Genomic DNA, 13901 nt, shown 5'->3' on the forward strand with positions numbered 1-13901 from the left:
AGTTTTCAGTTTCTGCACCATTTCTGGGTTTAATTTAACAAGCAACAAACTTTCCTGACCAAAAATTTCAATTGCTTCAAATCTCTTTCTACTTGGGTCAGTTGTCATGAGAGAGTTCAGTTTGGAAAGGGCTTGTGATGCTGTTCTTGTGATGGACACTTTAGCTTCAGCAGCTTTAGCAGGGGGCATGTTAGACAAGGCTCTACTGGTTGCCTCAAAATAAATGCCACAAGTGATGTTTTTACATTTTTTTTATATCTTGCAAGTCCCCATATAGTGAATGGGCAGTTGGATAGGTACAAAGTACCTTCAAGTTTCTTTATTAGCTCTACAAGGCTCTTGCATGCTCTTTAACAAAGACAGCTTGACAAAGAATGAGAGAAATGTCATTTTCTGTGAGTGGACACAGAAACTCAAACCCTGAATTTTGTGTTGCCTTTAGTTCATCTGTTTTGCAAAAATTCAAAATGTCATGTATGTAGTCTGCTACATAAAAAATGCTGTTGAACCAGGAATTCCATCCAGTAACAACAGGAAGTGGGAACAATGGACGTTTCTCTCCATGCTTTTCTTCAAGAAAGCTAGCATACAAGTGCCTTCTTTTCCTGGTGTTGTTAAACACATTTTTTATTTTGCTCATAGCATTGTTCAACTCAGGCAACTCTTTCACCCAGACATTGCCAACATGGTTTAACTTATGTGCCCAGCACTGGACATGCGTTAACTGGTCTCCAAGGATTACTTCGAGAGTACTAACAGCCTTGGCCATATAACGAGCAGCATCGGTTACTACTAAGAGCACATCACCATACTGTACATTGTACATTTTGAGTGAATCTAAAATTGCCCTCACACAGTTTGTGGCATAAGCAGCTTCAAGAAAGTGAACTCCCTGCAAAAAATATTTCTGGTTTATCCTGTTGAAGATACAGAATTTTAAATAAAACAACAAATACACACCTACCCATTTTATCTGTTGTTTCGTCGCACAGTATGTCAATTTTTTTGGCCTTTAATGCAGTTTTGGCATCTTCAATTCTGCATTTGGCTATGTCCCCTACATATTTCTCACGGACTGTTCTCGCAAGTGGCAGGTCTCCAGCACCTTCGATGTATTTGTTCAGCCATGCCCTGATATTGGGATCATCAAGATTTCAAGGGGTATATTTGCCTTTATAAAGGTCTCTGTTGTTTCCTTTATAAATTCTAACTTTTTGACTTTTTGGACATTATTTTTTGCTGTCTCAAACGCTGAAGATATTGACGACTGGCATTCAGACGTACTAGATGAGCCTTGCAATGAACAGACACGCTTCTTGTGTTTTTCACATGGTTGAATCACTGGCATAAAGTCCATGTTGAGAAAATTCAGAGGCTAGCTGTTTTGCAGTTAACGGCACTTTAGGCATTTTAAAAGGCATAATGTTTTAGCCGAAGTATAAATTGTACACCTTTAATTTGTTTCACAGATGTCGAAAACTATCTGTAACAAAATTTTACCCGTTAAAACTTTAACTTGCGCACAACAGAATGTTACAAATCATCACTGTTTTTGCATTTTAAATTTGTATTTGTTTAATAAACATGGACACAATGAACAAACAACGCTTAGAGAAACAACCTGCTGTAAACTCCGTGATAATCGACTGTCCAGTGTAGCCGAATATCAAAATATATCAAACATACACACGACTGCTTGCTCGCGAGCGCGATCACAACACCATTTTGTTCAAGATCAATACGATCTGTGCCATCAAACGACTTATTTCCGCAACGGAAAACTTGTGTGCTGTGTAATGTTCGTCAACTTGCTATACACTGTGTGCGTGGTTATCTTTGGTTTTTTGTTGATGTTTCACATTTGTTACTGTATTTACAAATTGAATTGCTGTGTTCGAATGAGAAAAATGTTCTGACTGTTCGCCGAAAATTCAAGGATTTAGCGTTATTATCCAAAATGTGAGAAATTTGCGTTATTCTTAAAAATGTACTGAAATTCACGTTAAAATTTCATTTATCGCAATCGCGAAATATGCATGTCTCTACAAATACGCCACCTTTTGAATTTTTTACACAATTTTTTTCTGTTAATGTTTAGCGAGACATTAGTGGAAAAAAAAAACTTATGAATACTTGTTGCATGTGTAAAACATGGCTTATTTATCATGTTTAAGATTATGAAGTTCCATTAAACATCAAAAAAGGGTATTTAAACCACTAAAATAACTTAATTTCAGCAGTGAATGTTGGTATATGACAAACTCACAAGGTATGCTATGTCAAGTATTCGTAAGCAACAAAATATTCATTATTTCAATGTGTTAGTATTCTAGTTCGAATGGAATCCAAATAGTTTATTGTTCCTATTCAAAAATATGAATATTCGCACAGGCCTAGTAATAACCAATAACTTATGGTGTTGTAGACATTAAGACTTCAGGTAAGAATCTTCAGCTATATGTTTCTGCTGCGCACAAAGCTTTCCAACCACATACAGCGGGTATGCCAAGATTGATGGAATATTCGTTAAGTCACTGAATTAATGAAAGTACTGGGGATTAACCTCTTGTAGACAATGGGCTCATTAGAGATGGTGAGCAGCGATGGGACAAGAATGTAACATTGATGGAATGAATTGCAGAATTGGTGTAGAGAATACAAGTACCTTGAGGAAAAACCCAATGGCAAACTGAAACGAGCTTGACCCCTTCGAGAATCTAACTCAGATAGTCTTGGTGGGTGACAAGTTATCTATCTGACCACTCGACTACTGTGTCAGTACAATTCAGTGTTATGGTGCTGTAAGTAGATGCAGGTTCTCGTGCCTGCATAGTGAGGGTTATCGGTTCAATTCCAACAACCTGGCACGACTCAAGTTCACAAGCACAGAGTCTGTTCCCAAGTGGTTCGGAGTCTTGGAGGTCTCCTTGCCTTAAGCCTCTGTGCATAACGGTGCAATGTAAAACCCTGCTACAGTGATTCTCAGAATTTTGAAGTCCAAGCACATTTTAATGCTGCAAATAACTGCAGGCATACCATATACCAATTTCTAAGAAATATGTTGTAATGATTGTTAAATATTACAAATGTATATTGATAGTTAACTCAAACCATAAAGAGTAATCACAGTGCTGTGCTTAACTCATTCATGTTTGAGCAAAACCTGTGGCATCTTTCAAATAACACATAATGATGTGTTAACAAAAAGAGCTTTTTATCCATAGGGGCAGGTATTTTTCGTGAAAATATCTGAGCACCTATTAGACTGCAGTAAGATGTACCCACACCAGTGGTTTCATCCTTGTAATTGGTGGCCATCTGCGAGAGAAGTGGTTGCCTTACTTGGCCGGGCCATACAGTACACATTTGCTTCCCATGCTGAATTACTGTGATTGGTGTTGTAACAAGCTACGTGTACCTGAGAGAAACTCAACCAATCACGAAACACAGACGATTATACATTGTTTTAACTTTCAGCTAGTCTCTGAATCTTTTTGCGAAATATACATGCCCCTATTTATTCATAATTAAATAGTATAATAGAGTAACTATGTTTATTTTCATATGTGGACACATTTTTCCTTGGAATACCACAGGGTGAAACCTGGAAATATTCTAGGAAGCACACTTTGAGAACCACTGCCCTATCAAATTGAGTACAGATGTGCGTAACCAAGTAGACGCACCTGTGCAGGAGGGCCGGGCATGGGGGCTGGTGCCCCAGTGGCTGGCCGAACGGAAGGGCAGCCGTGCCGTGTCTACGACCAGCCGTGGGAGGGAGAGATCGGCCCCATCCTCGCTTGCGCTGGGGGGCGCCGGGAGCAAATAGTCGGCATACAGCAGCAAGCACAGCAGGTGGACAGCTGCGGCGCGGTGGTGCCGTCTCTCCGCGAACATCAGGCCCGCTGGTAACAGCAACACCACGCCATGCACTTTCATTTCCCCTTGCGCACTGCAGTGCCGAACACAGCCTGAGCACTGTGACTATGTCTCCAGTTTCCTTCAGAGTTCAAACCAAAATATCTGAACAGATAACAAAAAAAAAACATAGTCTGCTAAGCAACTCATTTAGAAAGAATACTTACAGGTACCACAAGTAGTCACAGGTTGGCACTTGTAGACATATATACATAAAAAAAAAAAATCAAGCAACCTTCAATTCTTTGATATCTCGATACCCATCAACAATAAGTTAAATTGATGGTATTAAATGCAGATCTGCACCTCTGACGCTTAGGTTAAACTGGAAGAATCAAAATGTATTTCCTGACGTATAATGGCTAGCAAGCAGTAAACACAAAACCCAGTGTCCTGGAATTCCCAGAAACGACCTGCGGTTCCAAGAAACTCAGAAATGATATATCCGGCCAGAGGCAGTCCGCCAAAGCCAAGCCCAAAAACACAGTCTGTGTGGGACTGTCCTATCTGTGGAGGGGAAGGCAGGTTGGGAGGTTGAAAAAAAAAAATTGCTAGCTTGTCGTGAGTGTAGTGACGAGAGATGGTAGTCAGACCTTGGACCTGCCTAGCTACAGGTGGTATTAGTATGGGAAGTGTGTTGGTTCCAGACCAGTGTCTAAGGGAAGGTTGTCACCCCATGCCTGTGTATCCTATGAATAAATTACAGTTATTTACATCTCGATTGCTCATTTTGGGACCAGAAAGACGAGGGAGAACCTTATCCATTGCGACATCTTCACCTGCACCAGTCCCATGATGAGGGAATAGTCATTCAAGGTTACCGCCTGAGTGAGAAGTCGAACACCAATGGGCCAATAGCTATCCCTCACTCACCTGAAGCACTTTAAAAAGGCAGCCCCAATTTACACTGATACCACAGACCTCTATCCAGCAGGAAATAAAAGGAGTTTCAAGTTACATCATAATGATCAATGCTGGGTTATACTTAAAGTAATATGTGTGGAAAGTATCGAGAATATAGGGCTGGAAACAGTATCAAGAATTGATTATTAAAATGTCTCAACCCTAGAGGAAACAAGATTTTTGTGCAAGAGCATGTTCGCAATGTTTTGTTTAGTGTTGTGCGAGATCTCGAACCTCGAGAAAAATTTCGAGAAATATTGCATTCTCGAACAGCGAGCGAGAAAAATAATTTCTCGAAAAAAAACGAGAATTTTTTTTTGGTACCGGTAACAACTCAATTTGGTATGGAAACTAAATTTGATATTGATAGTTGGATTTTTATATGTTGAATATTACATACACACTGCCATTATTTTAGTTTAAATGTTTTAAAAATACCAAATGCGTCTGCCTGTTTGGACGAAAAATGATTTGGCGGAACACAAAACAAACATGATGCAATCATTAAGAGATATTAGACTAGCCGATAGTCAACAATCCAAAACCTTTATCAATAACCGAAACTGTGAATAAACACTGTCTTATGAAATTCCAATTTATCCTGAAAGAAAAACTGCCGTATTTAATTTTTAAATTACGTAAGCGTAATACATAATAAAATACGTTCGAACCTAACCTACAAAATTGGTTTTGTTTATATACACGTTATTACGGTAAAGTTATTAAAAGCATTACCTTTAATTTAGTCATAATATTTTGTTCGGTAATGTTTAATAGCATACTGAAATATTGATTATTACGGCAAAATACAAAATTTACTTTTTAACGAACAAAAGGGAATGGTGGTCATGCTGCCAGACCGAGTCTGCTTCGCTGTTCCGTTTCTTATTTCAATTCCAATAAAAGACTGCGCAAGTCATGTGATTATTAAATGGACTAGAATGTAAAGGAATGGATTGAAAACGCAGAACAATTCACGCCCTTGTATTACGTAAAATTACGTGAATGTGTGTGTTCAAACCCGTTGAAAAGGCAGAATAAATAGTATGTTTATCCCATTTCCTTTTCCACCTTTGTTTCACTCAGTCGTAATACGTCACGAGTAATGAATCCCGCCAAAGCCTCCCTTGTATAAATTTCTTTGTTTTCATTACAGTACCAGTGTTTCCCGTTTACGCGAGCTTCTCTGCGGGTATGATAAATAATGTGACGCTTGTAAAATGTTATTAGGAATATGAGAATAATTTCCTAATACTGCTTTATCTCTTTCTTAACTGCGGCATAACCAAGTGGAAAAAAAAGTGTTGCGGGAATATAACAGTTTAACAGAAGTAAACTTTGTTGTCAAATTAAACTTTGATTTTACGGTAAAATGGAATATGTAGACATATCAGTGTGGCAGTATTACACAAAAAGTGGCGATAAGTCAACGGAACCACAATTAACATGTTAGCTACTAGACTTTTACCTAAGTAAGTGAATGTTTATTTATAATTTAGTGTAGGCTTACATAACGTGTGGTATATGTCAGTTGTGCACAGGCAACTAAATTGACATTCTATTTGATAAACAACAGTTTTAACTACAGAACAATATATTTTGAAAGTGATATCTACAGTAAATCTTGATTATTTAAAAATTTCTCATTCTCGTCTCGTTTCTCGCGAGAAAAATATTTTCTTTCTCGAAAATTTCTCGAGGCCTAAATCTCATTCTCGCACAACCCTAGTTTTGTTGTTTGAACCAATTTCCTACGGTGGCAATAAACAGTGGCAAACTTCAGGTCGGTGACTCGTGTATGTAACTGGGCAACTTAGCAATCAGAAAGCTAAGTAAAGGAGAGAAATATGAAACGTTGAAGCAAATATTTTAAAAATATGCATGTAGAGCTAAAATTTTGCAACTGTAGTTGAAGGCTATCTGAAGCTTTGCACAAAATTTGACAGCCAACCCAGTCAGCTACGGTAACAGCAATGCACACAAACTACAATGTTTACTTCACTCAAAGATGTTAAAGAGATTGGTTGTCATTATTGAGTGCCACATTTCATTTTAAAATTTCCAAAACTTAATCAAAACAAGCATATTAAAATTGATTCAATTCAGAGAATGTAAGACACAAGTGATTTGACAGGATGTCTACAAACACCTCGTAAACCAAATACAATTTTCTTTTAACTGATTTAGGATCACAGGGTAATTTTTTATATACTGACACATGCCGGCAAGCCAATCAAAAGCCACCATGTCAGTTCCCTCGCTGGAATGGCCTCAGAGCACTCGGCATCATGCTACACCCGAGAGCTGGCAACCATCGTCACGGGCAGCTGATCGCCATCCCTCTTATGCCTCAAGAGGAGAGGTGGGCACGCTCCCTGAAGTGAGCTGTCCGCCACCGAAGCCCTCCATCCCTCCTTCAATCACGCTCGTTCTACCCCCTCCATTGCGGCCAAAATGTATCAAATATGGCAAGCAGTGTATTAGTGGCGAGCCCTACAGCACTTCTAATGCTATTGCTGCAGTGCCCCGGCGCCATCTTGCACCAGCTACCACCAGCAGACACCCGCCTCTGCCAGCAGCCCATCATCACCCACCACCATTGATCGTGAGTTATGAAAAGTTGGCAGTATTCGGAAAGCATATGAGGCAAACGAAGGGGCAGGTGTGCTAATGCGTTGCGTGCCCACGAACACCTGCCATGGTCTTGATGATTTTTCTGTTACCTAGATCACTACATGTAACTTTATCTTTCATCCGTCTATCTCCTGCCAAGGCCCTTCGATGGTGCCTTGCCGACTTTAGGGAAGGGACTTGTAAAAGGACTGGTGACTTGGGTTCAACCCTCACACCTTGCTTCCTCTCTCACAGACACAGCTGTAGGAAGGTTACCAGCGGCCGGAAACTCGACATTGGTCTGCTGGGATGGGGTGATCGGTCAGGAACACTACCCCAGCACACCGCTCTGCGCGCCTGGTCGGCCGGTCTTCACCAACCGCAGCTACCTTTAGCACCAACTTTATCCTGCTCTTACCCTGCTTGGCTAATACCTAACACAACCGGAGATGAGTAAAGAGGCGAGAAACCCGCCTAGCCCTGTTGACCAAACTGGAGAGCCCTACCAATGTGAAAACCAAGAATCAAGTGGCTGTGCAGCTACAGCGAATGGGACCAGTGGCACCCTTGCACCCCTCAGACCCCTGTTGTCTGGAGGGAGATTACGGGTCCCTGTGTCAGTATCCCGGCTACCACCAATCCCACTTGAAAGGTGTCTGGAGGTACGGTCGGCTGCTGGTTGCCTGGGTACTCAGGCCTCTCCACCATGCTGGAGTGGACTGATGCGAATGCATCACAGTTGCTGCTCACACCACCCAAGAGGCTACCAGAGCCATGGCTTGAGTCATACCTTCTGCCTGGCCCATGCCCTGACCCTGGTCCCCTGTCGGAAGGACCCGACCTTCTGAGTCTGCCACCAGCTGTCCTGTGACAGGAAAGCACAAATCGAAGGCCGCCTGACTGCCACCTCACCCTCCGGTGGGGAGATGATGAGGGCAACAATTGTTTGTCACCATTAACAATCTGCCATGTATATAACACATTTTCTATTCAGTAGGGATTTTTCTTCTTTTCAAATACTGTAAACTGTCTGCAATCCACCAAGGCCCTTTGCCAGCACTCTGCTGACCTAAAGGAAAGGGATAAACTTCAACTTGGTGTCTTGGGTTCGTCCCAAGCGTCTTGCTGCATATCATTACCAACAGTGGTACAGCAGTAAGATGATTTTTCAAGTGACCTGGAGCAAAATTGGTCTGCTGGGAAACAGTCTATTGCAAAATCCACTGCCCATAACTGCTACACCCCAAATACATAGACAGTACTGTGAGTACCCCATGCAACTGGTCTGCTAGGAAAACAGTCTCGTCTAAGCATGGGTGGTCAGGCAGTAATGCCCTGCAATCAAAGGGTATTGTTACGATCGCGCTTGGCTGCAGTGCATGGCATCGCCGCACTCGTTCGGCCTGTCTGCGCCCCCTTCCACCCGCATCCTCTCCCTGGTATCTCGTGTCATACTATCTCGCAACATCCTGACCGTCGCAGCGCGCACCTGCCTCAGATCGGGTTACTTAAAAGAGGCCGCACTGCGGAATAAATGACTCAGACGCCTTTATCGGCGTTCTTAGAGCAGCCATCGCGTCCTTCGAGGACTCACGACGCGTTTCTGGGCATTTCGACGGCGAAGGTCGCGAGATATCTCGGAGACATGCCCGATTGTTCTGGATGGGAACCCAAGGGCTATTTAAGGAGGTTGGGCCGACCTTCGAGTCAGTCAGTCAGTCGGTGACTGAGTGAGTTCTCCCGCGGCGGAGTTTCCGGGCGATAGTGCCGCAGGTGCGGCAGAGTGGCGAAGTCCTTGGACGAAGGTTCCAGGGCAGGGAGTGAGTAAGTTCAGTGGAGTCGGGAGTTTTCCCGCGGCGGAGTTTCCGGGCGATAGAGTCGCGGGCGCGGCGGAGCCGAGTGAAGTTCCGAGTGAGGCGTCGTGTGGGATCTCGGCGAAGGGTGTGACGGCGGCGGCGGAGTGCGGCGGCGGAGTCCCGCGGCGGAGACCCACGAGGGGTGCTGCGGTCAGAGTTGCGCCGGAAGTGCGGCCCAGCGAGGTGTGTGAAACGAGTGACTGGGGAATTGGCATTTCTTTAAGTGTAGTTAATTATTTGCCAATTTAGAAGATTATTTGTAAGTGGCAAGTAGTAGTAATAAATAAAACTGTGTGTGAAATAAAATCTATTAATTGGGCTATCCTTTACGAACCCCCGCAGGTAAATCGTAACAGTATAAAGCAGAGGGAAGCCCTAGGAGCTGGCAAAGAAGAAGAGCCCTGCTTCATTAAGGTCTGGTGCTTGGAGGCAGCGCAAGCTTATCTAGCAGGACCTGCAGGGCCTCCAACAATACTGAAGGCCTTGTTTGGGCCGCCGAGCCAGCCCTCCTCCAGAGAGAGAAGCCTTCCTCCTGAATGGAGTGAGTTCATGCGGGTCCCGGCTCCCGTGTTCTGATTACCTCCTACGACCTCCAGAAGATCCGACCCTCCACCAGTTGCCTGGGTGCCAGAGCAGCACTGCCAAAGAGGGCTTACACAGGTGCCGGCCCCCGTGTTGCCACTCTCGCCAACACCACCCAAGAGGCGCCAGGTAGTATGACCCCCTGCCTCCGAGTCAGTCCACCAGCCATGCCATGTGTGGTGGCCCGGGCTTAGACATTTTGCCATTTGTCCCACCACAAGGCACCAGCTCCCACTACGAGGAACCCTCTTTGGAGCACCACTCTGAGGCAGTCAGCCAAGCTGCCCTGTGGTGGGGTAGTAACAGAAGAGAGCCACCACCCGCAACTGTCTCATGGGCTGAAGATGATTAAATAAGTGTATTTTCCCCTGAGCCACTGGCTGACCCCAGAGGGGGACAATACAATAAGGAAAATCTAAAATAACCCATAATATTAAATAATTAGATATATCTTCTATTCGAAGGAACGTGCAGATTTATGTTAGAAAGCTAAAACCTTTTTACAGATCATTTCCCAATAATTTAATTGGACAGTTTCCAACTATCGTGTTTTATCGCATAATCATCGTACATTTTATACTAAAATTAATTTTGAAAAGTATGTGTGTGATTTTTATGAGAAAAAAATATTTTTTTGTTGGGTAAAGTTATTCATAAAAACAAAACTCATTCATGGAAAGTACATTTATTTAAAAAGTAGAGTATACAAAAACACAATAAACCATTTAAATTAATAAGTCATGCAACAAAAACCTTAATTCAACTTTAAATAGAAAAACATAATATGTGACCCGAATGCTAGCCTGAACACTTACCACGAAAGAGTGCAGGCCATCAAATGTAGTTAACTCGGCACGCGACAGAGAGCAAGCGTTGCATGCAATCGGTGAGATATCAATATTCCACCACGAGTGCGTGCTCTATACGGGAAGCAACATAACCAAACATGAATGATGCTAACTAGCGATGGCTACATTTTTATAAGCGGTACACTGCGTCGACACAGACAAACAGATAAAGGTTATAACATTTAAAAACATCTTTAAAAGAAAATTTACACATCAGACAACTTCGTATTTCCATTAATTAAATAAGTAAGTGGTAATGTTTGAATAAATATTAGATTTATACTTTAAAATACTTAGTTTTACATAGAAAAAATACCTACACAAAGCGCTCGGAATCTAATAGCGGGACCAAAAACCTTATGCGATGTTTACGCGAGAAGATTTTTTAATCCAAATTTTGACACCTTAAAATATTGGTGCGACGATTATGCGCGTGCGACGATTATGTGAGTGCGACGATTATGCGATAAAACAGGGTATTAACATCCAGTTTTCAAATATAAACTGAAGCAAGGGATAAAAAAAAATAATAATTAAATTTTCATGACTCCAGAACTGGTACTGTTTAATTTGTGGCTTTCATAAGATGTACACCCCTGTAAAATGCATACCATTTTTTTGGTGAATAAAAGGCAAAAAAATGTGTATCTTACAAACAGTACATTATTTTTTTTGAAATTACAAACAAAAAGTTGGTTAAATATTTACTACCTTCCCAAACCCAGGCTCCAAAGAAGTGTACAGTGAATAATGCAGATGACACTTATACCACTCACCACGCAGAACACAGTCAAACACAGATTCTAGCAGTGCTAGCTCTTGTCTCACAGTGGAGTTGTGGTGGGCTAGGCTTCTGAGGATGCTGATGATCGGAACCAAAGACTCCGAACTGTTGGTACAATCATTCCTCGACTGAAACAGGAAAAAAACCTTTCATGATTTCAATGACAGACTGCTGTAATTTATGCACATTATTTTTAAAGATTTGTTTCAAAACTCAGATCATTTTAAAACGTCATGGTGGTTAAAAAAAAAAAAAGTAATTACTGTTGTGTTTATTTTTTTGAATAAAGTTTTTAAGATGTATATTTTTTTTTTATTTCTTACACTGTATTACTAGAGACAAGATTTTATGGTTTTATTTTCAAGTAAATTTCATTTTTAGAACTGGAGATTTCAGTGGTATTGTCTTTATATTTTTGAATTCTGTTTATTCATAAACACAGCATATTGTTGACCTCATATGACAAATAAATGTTTTATGATACGCACTTATTTGATTAATTTCATGATAGTAGTTGCATTTTGGTGCTTTATGGTATATTAACTTACATTTCGGTGTTATATAGTGTATAGACATGCTTCTTGGTGTTATTTCGGTTTTATCGCAGTTCACTATATTATATTGTCCCTATTTATTACACAGTACATTCTTTTTATTTCTTGAATGAATCCTGTAATAAGGAAGACTGATTTAATACAATATCTAAGGACATACACTATTGCTTGTTTCATAGTTCCACTTAATGTCATAACGGAGGGTTTTTCTACGATAACCAGTGTAAACCAAAAATCGCAATAGTCAAAAATATTATGATAAATAAAAAAATCTAAATGTTATACTAATAATAATCTAGAGAATAGTACATCCAACCAAAACTGTTGTGATAAGGTGAACATCCTCACAATATACTGTTTAGGTTTTCTGTGTTTGATTTGATGCCCATAATTAATGTTATACTTTGTAAACATTAAAAAAAATCTTACTTTTGTACCTGAAAATAAAATCTCAGGTGATGCCACCTTTTTGTTGCTTGTTTTCATAGCCAGTTCGGTTGTGTGCCATAAGAGTGGGTGGATCCCCATGTGGGATATTTTAATCGCTGTGTTTACTGTAGGAGGCTCACGTGTCACGCGAAAGCAGTACGAACTTGAACTGTACTTGGATGGTTCCGGCCTGGCCAATGCTGCATGCCACGTGCTGGTGATGTGTGGATGTATGGGCTTCCAGCAGCTGTAAAGACTAGGGAATAGGATATATGTACTGTTACAGAGCTAAATTTCAGGGCTTAGTTTTTTCTTAAGATACTGTCGATTTTTTGCAAAAGAAAATTTTTTTCTATGTAATTCAACTTTGTTTTCAAAATTAAAAAATATTTTGATTGGAAATTAATACTTTTATTTGGGTTTCCTTAAGATAGATGGTAAAAAGCCAAGCAAGACTTGGTATTTCTGGAAGGACGTGAGCATGTGTACCTGTGATGAACAACTGAGTGGGGAGTGCATGGACGGTCAGCAGTATGCTGGGAATGTCCTGTCCTCCGTCAGATTGTGCAGGTCCTGATTAAGCATCGCCTCATGTCTCCTCGCTCCTCTGCAGGTACGCGAGTGAAATTTCGCACCCCTTCAGTGCCCCACGCACGTCCTGCCACTCGTTTCCTTAGCTTCGGCCATGTCTCCTAGGCACACCCGCAGCTCAAGCTACAGTTGGCCGAAGCAACTTTGGTCAGGTTCGATGGCACAGGTTATGGTCGGTCCTGACACGCCTCGGGAGTCCTGTAGACAGCCGTTCCCACTAACGCAGCATTACTCCCCCCCCCCCCCACCTTCCTTTTCCCCCCTATCCATTCCAGATCCTTTGATCTGGATAAACTACCTCCCGGTCTCTATCAGACCCCAGGCCGGCGAACTGACAGCCGGCACGGCGAACTAAATTACTTTCTTTTAGGCGTCGGAGCGAGCTCTCTAGCGGCCGCGACCCAACTTAATATAAGTTCCTTTCCTCCCCGACAGAGCTTACACCAGTGCATGTCCCCAACAGAGCGCTCTGCTTTGTACCTCTGAGGCCCCTTTAAGTTAGGCAATTAGCCTCCTTCATATCTTTTTTTTGGACGGCGGAGCAAGTACTCCACCGGGCTTATTCTAGCCAATCAGAGGCTATTTCTTCCACTCCCTAACACTCCGGGCCTCTCGCTCGAACTTAACCACGTCACCTGGAAGAGAGATTCTTCCGTCGGCGGTCACTACGATAGCATCTCGTGCCGGAGCTTCATCGCCCGCGCCTTTTACATATTCGGCCACCGCAATCTCTCAAGTTCAGAAGTGTTCCCTAACGTTTATTTTTTTTTTTATTCTTCTGGTTGGCTATTTGCTATTAGTTTAGCCAAGTAGTAATTTCGTA

At 41.8% G+C, this 13901-nt stretch overlaps 1 protein-coding gene across 8 annotated transcripts in view; it reads right to left on the reverse strand.

Moving 5' to 3' along the window:
- Window positions 1-13901, reverse strand: part of LOC134527581 (rotatin) — a 179353-nt gene that overhangs the window by 76592 nt on the left and 88860 nt on the right. For all 8 annotated transcript variants that reach the window (XR_010074223.1, XM_063360391.1, XM_063360387.1 and 5 more), the window contains exons 14-15: window positions 11497-11632; window positions 3687-3905 (exon numbers count right to left, since the gene is read on the reverse strand). Coding sequence is in view for 7 of the 8 variants with exons in the window: in XM_063360391.1 (XP_063216461.1) it covers window positions 3687-3905; window positions 11497-11632 (355 nt within the window). In the remaining variant the exon portion in view is untranslated. The remainder of the gene's footprint in view (window positions 1-3686; window positions 3906-11496; window positions 11633-13901) is intronic.

This window comes from Bacillus rossius, chromosome 1, assembly GCF_032445375.1.
Source record: "Bacillus rossius redtenbacheri isolate Brsri chromosome 1, Brsri_v3, whole genome shotgun sequence".
NCBI lineage: Eukaryota > Metazoa > Arthropoda > Insecta > Phasmatodea > Bacillidae > Bacillus > Bacillus rossius.